General features: G+C 40.9%; 1 protein-coding gene across 1 annotated transcript; it reads left to right on the forward strand.

The window, feature by feature from the left end:
• LOC109986292 (sorting nexin-18-like) lies at positions 1-11319 on the forward strand (the record flags this gene model as incomplete). Its single annotated transcript, XM_020636899.3, is given in 4 exon segments — positions 1-138; positions 658-951; positions 2403-2785; positions 8368-11319. Coding segments are annotated over 4 exon segments (1042 nt in total), but the record flags the coding sequence as incomplete, so codon positions are not given.
• Positions 11320-11748: the final 429 nt, after the last annotated feature.

The raw sequence follows: 11748 nt of genomic DNA on the forward strand, positions 1-11748 counted from the left end.
GCCAGAGTGGCAGGAGGATCCGTATCCTTTCACTTGCACCATTGACGACCCGACCAAGCAGACCAAGTTCAAGGGCATGAAGAGCTACATGTCCTATGGCTTGACCCCGACGCACACTAATACACAAGTTAACCGCAGGTACAGGCATTACTTTGTCTCTTTTCTCCTCTTCTTCCCTCTCTGGGGTTTCCAAATTGGCCTTATTTCTTTACTTTATCCCCCAGAACCAATACACTTCAAACAAAGGTTTTTTGTTTTTTTTCCTGTGGCCACAATTGTTCCAACATTAAAGTAAAACCAGAGCTGACTGTGGCCTTTCAACCTCTAGAGTCCTCAGGAATCTGCTCCCTCTGCACCCTTTGTCTTGTTTCTCTGTTATATGCTCTGTACATTCAAACCAACTCTTATTCCCTTTCCATTTCAAGGACCTTGAACCTTGGAACGTTTTAGCTTCCACTTTCTCATCTTGGTGAAAGTTTTACCCACTTGCTCTGACATTGTCCCTCCTTAACTTTTCTCGCTATTCAGCTTTTATTTTTTTTTACCTCCCTTCTGAATCTCCCTCACACCTCATTTACCAAACCTTCTCTCTTCTCATCCACGAAACGAAGCCTCCATATATTTCTGAACCTGTTCTCCCTTCCATCATCCCTGCAGGTATAAACACTTCGACTGGCTGTATGCTCGCCTTGTGGAGCGTTTCCCGGTCATCTCGGTACCCCACCTGCCGGAAAAGCAGGCCACCGGTCGATTCGAGGAGGACTTCATTTCAAAGCGGAGAAAGGGACTAATGTGGTGGATGAACCATATGATCAGCCACCCAGTGCTGGCACACTGTGACGTTTTCCAGCATTTCCTAACATGCGGGGCTGATGAGAAGGCCTGGAAACAGGGCAAGAGGAAGGCAGAGAGGGATGATCTGGTCGGGGCCAATTTCTTCCTCACAATTAGGTAGGAAAGTGCTTCATGGTTACGCAGTGGGTTTGAATAGATTTGAATCATCAGTATATACAGATGTTTGTCCTGCTTCCAGCACTCACACTGTAACAGCTAACGTATCCTGAAGGTTGCTTTGGAATGTCAATTACTGATATTTTCAAGAGCTCCAATAGAGTTGTCAACATGTTTCGCTGCTCTAAAGCCTCATTCCCGCTGCATGTTACAGCGTCTGACACATTTTTGTTACCGAGTACTTCTGACCTGTGTTGCTCCTGTTAACAGCAGCTCATCAATGTGGGAGGATTCTTAGCTGGATTATGTTGACACAGCATGAAACTGCAGTGAAATCATATTACAACAACTCTAACACAGTAACAGTCCGAGTTTTTTTAATTTTATTTGGTTAATATCTGGTTAATTTAATGAAAAAAATGGTGGAAGCCATTGATGTGTCATTGCATTTGCTTGCGTGTGGTGTCTTGGTTTGCAATAATATAGTGACAGTTGTTTCAGACCAATCCAGAGTTTGCATTGTTTTGACTCCAGCTTTTAGCATTTAGTCACATCATTCGTGTTGATCCAAAAAGTACAAGGAACCTTGTGGCATCCCACATTTTTTGACAATGGGAAACCAAATAACGACTGTTTGTGGAGTTATGTGGATTCAAGCCAAGTTTATTTCTCGAGTCCCTGCATTGCAAAAGCAGTAATCAAACAAGGAGAAAAATATTGAAGAAGAGGCTTAGAGACTATTGTCTATACGTATATCCAAGAAGAAAATAGAACAGAGTAGAAGGCTGCAATTGCAAAGGTTGGGTTTTCCTTACCCTCCCAATATGAAAAACTATTACTGTCATTGCTCTTTTGACATTACTATTACCAATTGCAGTACATCTTTAATGTGCCATATCAGCTTCTTGCTCCATCTCTGGAGATCACACCAGCTGTTGTTGCAGTACAAGTTACGGCATGTTTAGTGAAAGAAAATACACCCGACCACAAATAGTAGCACTTCCCACAATGATACACACACATTTTATGATGAACAGGGGATGGACAAAAATAACAGGGATCGTAATTCTTTCCCATTTAAAAGTGTTCTGGGCCTACAACGTATATGTTGTTTATAGTTTGTCAAAGAGGTGTAAATCAGACTTGTAGTGGTGGTTTAGACGTTTGTCAGTAACCACTTTATAGCGGTATAAAGTACCAGGGGAGTATATTTGCCCTTAAGCATGACATTGTTATCAGCTTCCCCGTTCCAGTGTGCTGTAACTGAAATCTTTCACCATAGGGAGTGTCTGATAGTGAGGATGAAATTTGTAGAACAGAGGAATAAGTTGCGCTAACATGTTTGGGTAATAAAGATGATGTAATGCTGAAATAAATACAAAACAGAAGAGCTTTTGAAATAAAGCCTGTAGTGTCTCTCACAAAAAGTTTTCTTTATTTGTTTTCTTTAGTACTCCCCCTGTCCTACTTGACCTCCAGGAAGTTGAGAGCAAGATTGAAGGATTCAAGACGTTCACAAAGACGATGGACGAGAACAGCGTCATCGTGAACGCAAACATCAACGAGTTTGCTCGCAAGCAGGCGGTAGGGTTCAAAAAGGAGTACCAAAAGGTTGGACAGTCCTTCAAACTTCTGGCGCAGGCTTTTGAAATAGACCAGCAGGCGTACTCAGTAGGCCTGAACAAAGCCATCGCAGACACTGGTGAGGCGTACGAGGCCATTGGAGAGTATTTTGCTGAGCAGCCGCGCCAGGACCTGGATCCTATTTCTGACCTGCTGGACATCTACAGAGGACACCTGGCCAATTTTCCTGACATCATCCATGTACAGAAAGGTGAGAGTGTGTGAGTGTGTGTGTCTGTTTGAAGGGGTGTCTAAACTCATTGTATGCCACAGTTTCCATTCAGTCTTTTAGAGAGAAAATGCTGAACATAAGGGCTGCGCTATGAATGTGGAATTTATGGGATAGGCTGGTATGTTGAGCCTTAGTCAGAGGTATCTTTTTTTTTCTTAGTGATTTTTCTGCCTGAACTTTTAGCTTGCATCTTGCAGCAAAAGTGTTTTTTCCATTAAAACTTTGTTCTGTTCTTCATTGTCATTCATTATCACTGCCTTTGTAAAGAATACAGCCCCCACGGGCTACATTTCAGTCAAATGACGCCCTTTAAAGTGAACGCCCATAGAGCCTGAAAGTTTGGTTCTGGAGGTTTGGTTCTTTTTTTTTTTTTTTCGAGGCAGCTAGCGGTGAAGCCGTCTGGTCATGGTCTGGAAAATGTATTGTGCACTGCTGTGATTTAACGGCAGAAGTTTGTCAAAAGAGAAAGTGAAGATACATTCAATCTCAAACATAATTTCAAGTAATGTAAGATGCAAGTAATCGATGCAAGACAAAACATATTTTGTTTCACAGGCAAGTCATAAGTCAAGCATTGGCTTCAAGGAGAGCCAGTAGGTCGCAATAGTCGGGACTCTTGCTCGTTGATGATTCTGCAGGGCGGAGGGTTGAATCCAGGGAGGAATTATAACAATACAAGGCCGTTTTTCTTCCCAGTTTCCATGCTGTAGGCTGTTTGACTTCTTCTGCAACAAAAGTTTTTTTTTTTTTTTTTTTTTTCACTTTGGATTCAAATAATCAATAATGTTTCCAAAAGAAATCTAGCCTTCCGCCTCTATATTGTTTAATCGTGTCAATGTAAAGGCAGACAATACACAGAGGTCCAGATTCTGACTGTTTCAACATCTGTTTTCATTTACTCAACTGCAGCGTCAATCTGCGTTGAAAACTGAAACCCATGGCCAGTCCATTGTATTAGTCTGAGTACTGCGAGTGCCTGTACTGGCTCTCTGGAAAACACAAACACAGAAACACACACACTCACAGTCATGTACAAAGGACTTGCAGAGGAGTTGGCTTGTTAGTTCCCCGCAGGTTGGGAGGAGGGAGTTGCTGCTGGCACGCACAGTCCTGGCGTTTGCCAAACTAAGGAGGCACTGTTTCTATAGTGCACTGAGTTCTGTTCTCTAGATACAATCACAGCTCCGACAATGGAAACACCGACTGAATCCCAATCGTCCGGGTAACTGACAGGACTTCACCTCCTTTGTGACTGACAAATAACACTTGGTTTTCTGTCTCAGAAAGAGCCTTTAATTTCTTAAAAACTTTTCATGTGTCCCTCACTTGTAATGCACCGCAGGTAACAGATTCTACTATTTAAGTTTCAAATCATTAACTAAAGTTTAGATTGTTTTCAAAATTGGTGAAGTTGATATGAAGAGATTTCCTACTTTGTGGACCAATCAGGATATCAGAAAGAAAGAGTGGATGACGTCCGGGAATGGAGCCACAGGTTGAAATCAGCCTTGGACCACATACTTAGATGACTATAGTCTCCGGACATGGGGTGCAACCTAACCCGCTAGTCCAACTGGCGCCTTCTTAACTTATCACAACTTAACAATTTTACTCAATCAACAAAGTCTCCATTTTCACATAGCGGCCATGTTCCTCTGACAGCATGCTCATTGTTGGAAACTCCAAAACACACTTAAATTGATATTAGTAATGTGGTTGAAGGTTGTAAGTTGTTTGAATTAAGAGAGTCTAGTAATCATTTCACCATTACATTTTTGTTGTGCAAAAAGAATTTGGCAATCTGATTAGTTACCATCAGAAAACAGCTAATGCTAGCTGCCTCTTAGCTAACATTACTATTAACTAGCTACTAGCTGAATGCTATCATTACCTTTTAATAGTGCCGTATGGTAGAATTAAAAGGGATACATTCCTAGCTAACAGTTTTAGCATAAAGTGGCTGTATGTTAACATAAGCTGTTGTCTGATGATAGCTATCAGATAATGTTGTTTTTACTTGAAAATGGCCTCGTGTCCCTCTGAATCTTCGATATACTTCGTCTTTCCAGATGCTAAAAACCAAAAGCATTGAAATGAGGATTAGTTGTTCTACTACTTTTCTGTGACTAACATTTTGGAAGAGTAGCCTATCATAACATCATTTGAGCTTCCCACCTTGAGACTTGTGATTGAGGAAAATTGCTGCCATGTAATGATGGCCAATTTTACCCAAAACTTTGCTTAAAAGACTTCAGCGAAGTTGAAAGTATTGTCAAAGGATGACCTCATCATTTCTACCTACATAAGGTATCATGCTAAGCAGTCGTTCTTTGTTTGGCACGGCTTTTAAGCGCATAGCAATACTTACTGATGAAACAAGTTAGATTGATGTTAAAAGTGGAAATATCAGTTCTTGCACTCTACATTCTTAGTAGTGGCTTCCCTTCTTAATTTTATTTACTGCTGCCTGAACTTCTCAAATTACAAACTAACTGACAAAACATGTTGAGTTTTACGAAGAGAGCCTCTGACTCAACGTTCATAAAACTAATCAGCATGTTTTAGATCATGCCATCAGTCCTGGGTGAACGTTATAAGGAAGAACAGACACTGAATGAACCATCACTGCCGTCATAGGAAGCTTTGTCGTTTCATCTGCTGAGTAACATCCATGACCACCTCACCATAATGCAGAGTCTGCACTACTGCCAGAGTTGTGAAATAACAACCTCTGACGAAGATAGCTGCTGAGTCAAAGTTTCCACAAACAGTCAATTTAGTGAAGGACTCTAATGAGAGAATGCTGGTGGGATATGTTTGAATGAGAGCATAGACATTTGGACTTGAGGTTTTTTTTTTCCCCATCTTACTGTGGCATTACACTCTTTTCAAGAAGCAGGCGAGTATTAACCCCACATTTTAGAGACATATACTTCCATTCCTTTCTCTCAAGGTCTACATGTCACAAATATACCTCATATGGTGCCAAACATTTCTCAAATACCTTCCAAATTACAAAAACATGACAACATGGCAGCACAGATTAGCTAGAAAAACAGGCATGGATCTGTGAGTGGACTGATCTGTTGACCTAGATGTCCCCTTACAGTATTCTCTGACTTTGTGGTTTCTGTCTGTGAGGTCCAAAGGCTACATCTGATGTGAATGTGTGGAGATTCCTGGGCCTCTTGTCCTGTGTTGCCCTGGGACTGTTGGAATGCAAAATGGAGCGGTCTCAGGATTAGTCTCCCCTCCTCCTCTTTTCTTCTCCCTCTTTTCCTTCTTCCTCCTGGCGATACAGCCAGTTGAAGGGAAGGAGGAAGAAGGGGGGGGGGGGGGGGTGAACATGTGTGTGTATGTGAGAAGGAGCCCAAATAACTAAGGAGTTGAACAAGTTTCCCACCATCAGTACAAGAGTTCAGCTTAGAGCTTTATAATCGCCTTGGCAGCAAGGAGAGCGAAGTCCAAGTTCATTTTGGTTTATTAGCTTGCTGCAGGAACAGTGTGATAAGTTTGTGTGTGATAGGATGACGAAGTAGTTTATTTTAATAGGCAGCTTGACAGTTAAATGCTTCCATATTAGAGCCTTACCTCAAGTTCCTCTACATCAGCTTGCATGGGTCATGTTAGTCTAAACGGTAACATTTCCTCCTTAAAACATTAGTCACAATAAACTAGACACTCTGAGTCACCACTGGGCGTTGAGAATCTGAATGGAAACCTGGAAATATATTCAACAAGCTTATTTCTGTAGAATGAAGAAATGTCATGATCAGCTTAGAGATTTGGCTTGCCCTTCTCTCTTGCACTCTTTTGTACCACTGTTCCCTAAAGGGAAAGTGGCTGTTCCACTAGTTTCTTTTATTTGGCATAACGGAGGGTTAAAATTGTTTTGTGATAAATACATTTTTCTGCTTTTAAAATTTGATTCCTTTTGAAATGAGAATTATGATACCACTCTCCCGTCTGTTAAGTAAGCTACGGAAAAGAGGACTTTAATATGTAACTCTGACACCTAGCGTTTAAAATGGGGCAGTCCAAATTCAAAACATTGGCGAGAGCTGTCTCCACCCGCCCCCTCTTCCCTAGAGTCAATGCGCACACAGGTTGCCATGTCGCGGACAAGGAAGCTTCAGTGTTTAGCCGGCTCTGCATCGGTCTTGCAACCTTTCTACGTTCTAACCTTTCTCCACTTTTCAAAAGAATCTCCAATATTTATCCTAGTTTTACAACTTTTCTGGTCTTGGAGTTTAAAAGAAAATGCTGATGCTTTTTAAGTCAGGTGGAATCAGGTCTATCTGAACCAGTTCGCTTGCTCAGCTTGCTCAATTCCGTTGCTGCAACACCTGTTGGTTTGGCGTGTTTTGACGTGTATGGGTTTGCCTTTAAACCGCCCACTTCTCTGAACAAAAACAAATACAGACCATACTGGACCAAAATCTAAACTTAGAAGGATGACTGGTTGTTGCATTGTTGACAGAGAAGCCAGCACTTCAATATAGCATGCTGATGATAGAATAAGTTCATTTTATGATTTTATTCAGTAGATATCTTACATATTGGTCCTATTTAAGAAAGCATAAAATGACTTTTTGGACTTAGCCTATTAATCAAATTTTATATCTGTTTTTGAGATCAGTTTTTTTTTTTTTGTAAATTCTGGTTAAAGTGAGTCTGACAGTCCTTAAGCTGTGCTAGCTTTAAGCTAAACTAGTAGCTTGACATATATGTGAGTGGTTAAAATACGATGAGAAAAAAGTAGATCTGCGAGCCCTGCACCTAGGGAATGTCATAATAAGCGTTTTCCAACCTACGATAAATTGAACTTTCTTAGCTGTTACAATCTCTGTTTTTTTAAAAGCATCTTTTCAGTATTTCCATGCTTTCTCCCTATTTAAGCTATCAATCAATGAATCATTATTTGTATAGCGCCAATTCATAACAAATACTATCCAGAGACGCTTTACAAAAGAGCAGGTAAAAGACCTTACTCTTTTTTATGTTACAAAATAAAAATGGGATAATGGGAGATGGGGAAAAGATGCAGGCAGGATTTCTCCTTTGTATTCCTTGCATTCCTGTTGTAAACACTTCCTTGCCGCTGAGGTGGAGGTCAGAGCAGGCCATGTATGAATGAGGACGCCGGTGGTTGTGGGGCTGACACAGTCCGATGGTGGTGGCTGAGCACTGAATTTTGGGGGAGCTCTGTCTACTCAATGGCCTCTTAAGATGTAGCTTCATTTACAGACAGACGAGAGAGTGGTAAACATTCAAATTTAGATCTCTGCATAAAGTCATTGCAATGAATAGAAAAAAAAGTATGTACATCTGCAAACAGATATGAAACATATATTATTATGTCTTCCTAGATAAACTGTGTAGTCTGTATGATACTGTTGAGCTTGATCGTTGTTGTTGGTTGCATTTTATTGATTTTCTTGTAATGTTGTACTCTTACCCATACAGATCCTAGAATCCTTCTTTGGCTTCATACTTCATTTACGTGCCAAATCTTCACAGTCTTCTTCTTTTTCCCCTCCCCTTCGCCCTCTTCTTTCCAGGTGCACTGACCAAGGTGAAAGACTGTCCGAAGAAGGAAAGTGAGCTCCAAGACCGCTGCAACATCATTTCCTGCGCCACGCTGGCCGAGATACAGCACTTCCACCGCACACGTGTACGGGACTTCCGCTTGCAAATGCAGCACCACCTCCGTCAGCAGATCAGCTTCTTCCAGAAGATCACAGCCAAGCTGGAGGACACCCTTCAGAGGTATGACGATGACCAGTAGGAAGGAAACCGTTAAGTTAGACAACAAAGGCCATGAGGAGACAAGGCAAAAGGGTGATTGATTGTCTGTCCTCCAGTAATGGAGAAAACCATTTGATCTGATGGATCCTGGGCCCTGTGCAAGAGTACAAAGACCAAATCCCACTCTTGAAAAATGGATGTCACTTGACTTCGAATGACAACTTCTTGGGTTAACTGGACAGCTCTGATGAATGTACCAGTAACATGGAAATTTGCTGACAATCCAGCCACATCTTAAAACTCAGCAGGACTGCCATGATATTAAAAACAGCTGCTCTCACTAAGACAAGGCTGCATCTGGATTCTCTGACACAGGCCCTCCAGATCCCGTCATGCCTCCACTGCCTGAACTCTTCATTTAAAAACCCCTCATGTGGGTAACCCTGAACCCAAAGGAGAACCCCCCCCCCCCCCTAATCACTTAAACTGGATCTTTTAATGATTGTGGAAGAGGACTTCATAAACGGAATGTTTTTTCTCATCTTTCTATGTGTCTGTTTTTTACTTGAACGCCCTCTTCAGTATTATTTTAATGGGACTTTATAGCATGCAAGTATGTTTGAATAGGCAAAGCAGGCAATGGGCATAGTCTACTCTGTTGATTCAGTTTAGGTGTTTGTTTCATTATAGCTTGAAAAATGAGCTACTTCTGATGTCTGACATCTCTCACTAACCTGAAAGTTTCACAGGCTTTTCTGGAACATCAATTTTAAGCCTTGTGTTCTGTGTTTTATGTTTTAGTTGCCTTCCTTAAAGCAATAAGGTGTCAGTCAGTCCGTTGTTGATTTTATGGTTTTAACGACTGTTTCCTTGGTTTTAGAAGCACCACTGCAGCTTTTTTGTAGCTGTAGGCCTTTAGTGTTTGAAATCTGAGGTCCAAATCAGTCTGTCTGACTCATTTCTTGGAGGTCAGAGTGATGCCGCTGGGCACAGACACTTAAAAAAACAAAGGACTCCTGGCATTAGAGCTTTGAACCCATATCTAAAAGTTTAAACCAGCAGTTTGTAAGCGTCTCGTGTCAAAATGATATATTTCAGTTATATTTTATTGTATGAAAAAAAAGTCAGACAGTCTTAAAGGTAAAATATGCAACATTAATGAAGCAGATGTAAAGTATAACCTAATTAAATATTTGAGTAAAAAAAAAAGAATGAAGACAAACTCCCTCTGGGCTTGTTCTGATCTCTTACTGTTCATACTGACGAGACGGCGCTTCAGTCTGTTTATTCTTTGCTCAGAGGCTCAAACATATTTTCTTTCAAGTAAACCCTCCCTGTCCACCACTTGAGGGAAGAGAAATGAGTCCGCCCACTAAGGGCCGCTGTATGTTGTGGTACAATGGCAGAGTTTCATTGCCGAGAAGCAGAGAGTTCAATTCAAGGAGATCTGACTGACTTTCCAAACCAACTTTCCAAAAATACTTCAAAGACATAAGAACCGAATCAACTTTGCGCTGCATATCTGATTGGAAATCGGTCACAGAAAGAGCTGCAAGCCGTCAGAACACCTGAGGGACAGGAGGGTGGGAGGGGAATTGGTGCACCTTAGGGACAGCTTTGTTTTGTTTTGAGGGACTGATGCTATAAGGCAACATCGACTGGAAATCTACTCGGAATGTCGCATATCATACCTTCAAAGACACCAGAGTCTGTAGCCTCTTCTACATTGAGGCTCTGCAGCAGTAACAAAGCTCTGCTGTCACATGGCATTGAGTAGTTTAATATTGAATCGCTGTGCCATTGTATGATTTTACTCAGAAGCAAGATTATAACAGACATGATGCATAATCAACCACTGTGAGCATACAAACACATACACACTCCCATGTTCTACCATCATGACTCCAACGCTTTACGTAGTCTTGTCTCCATACTGCCTCTGAGGGCGGCTTAGTGGTGTAAAGCTCTCATTCCACTATTACTCATCTGACATTGACTTTGATGGTGAGGCAACAGAGGGGTAACTGTTCCATATTAGACAATCAATGTAAAAGGGGCTTATGTTTTGAGCTTCTTTAAAGTGGTCTGACAGTACTGTCTTTAAAACTACCACTTGAGGTAGTATTAAGTTAAAAATATTGTATTTTACGTAGTGGCTTTAAAGGGTTTTGCTCTTCTTGATGCGTGAATGTGCTGCTTTTAACAAGTAGGTTTACTGTCTTAACCTTGTTACAAAGCAACCGGAATTTGCCCACAGAACTGTTTTGTAGGTTTTTTTTTTTCCAATGTATTGTGACGCTGGGCTAGGACACTTTTTCAATTAAAAGTTTGCATCCTGGAGAGTGTGTTTCAACACACACCATCTTGCAGTGTTTTATGAGCCTGACTCAAAGAGCATGGCCCTGAGTGTATTCAACAGTTAAATCTACAAAGAGACACATATCCAGAAGGTTTGAAATCCAACAAATGTTCTCTCATGACACAACATGCACCATACAGTATGTAACTGAGATAACCAATTGAATGCTTAACAATGGGTTACCATACCAAGTGATGTCAGTTTTCAGCTCACTTATCAGAATATTTCTGATAATGTCAAGGTTTTTTTTTTTTTTTCCTCCTGGGATTCCTGAAGTAGGTTTGTAGTAGGATAAACCACCAGTCAGGTTGTTAACAGTGTTCTGCAGAAACATTTTATTCACCTCAATGAAACTTCAAAAATAATAAAGAACAGCATTTCACTAAATAAATCATCGTAAAGTTCAGTCAAATCTGTGTTGTCAGTTTTCTCTCGGTCTTTTTCTCTGTTGTGTTTACAATATTTTGTATTCGAGTTGTTGTTTACCACTATCGGATGGGAAGCCCATGGGAAACTTCCGGTCTTCCATCTGACCACTTATCTGTTTTTATACTTCCTCAAAGAACTGGCATTTATGACCGCCTATAGCAAATCCAGACGGTTATTTACATAAAATCTGATCAAGTCACTGTGCCTGTACAGTCTCCAGTGTAGAACTGTATAACGTTCATAAATGTTAACGATTATGTCAGATTGTTTATTTTAATCACACACAGATTTATCCTTTATCCATTTTCACAGTAAATGGTGTATTCTTTGTGTTTGCAGTGTAAGGCTTTTCCACGCTTGTTATCGCTTGTTTTTCCTCTGGCAGCAGCATCAGCACGGTCCCTGA

The sequence above is a fragment of the Labrus bergylta genome, chromosome 17 (genome assembly GCF_963930695.1).
Source record: "Labrus bergylta chromosome 17, fLabBer1.1, whole genome shotgun sequence".
In the NCBI taxonomy this organism is placed as follows: domain Eukaryota; kingdom Metazoa; phylum Chordata; class Actinopteri; order Labriformes; family Labridae; genus Labrus; species Labrus bergylta.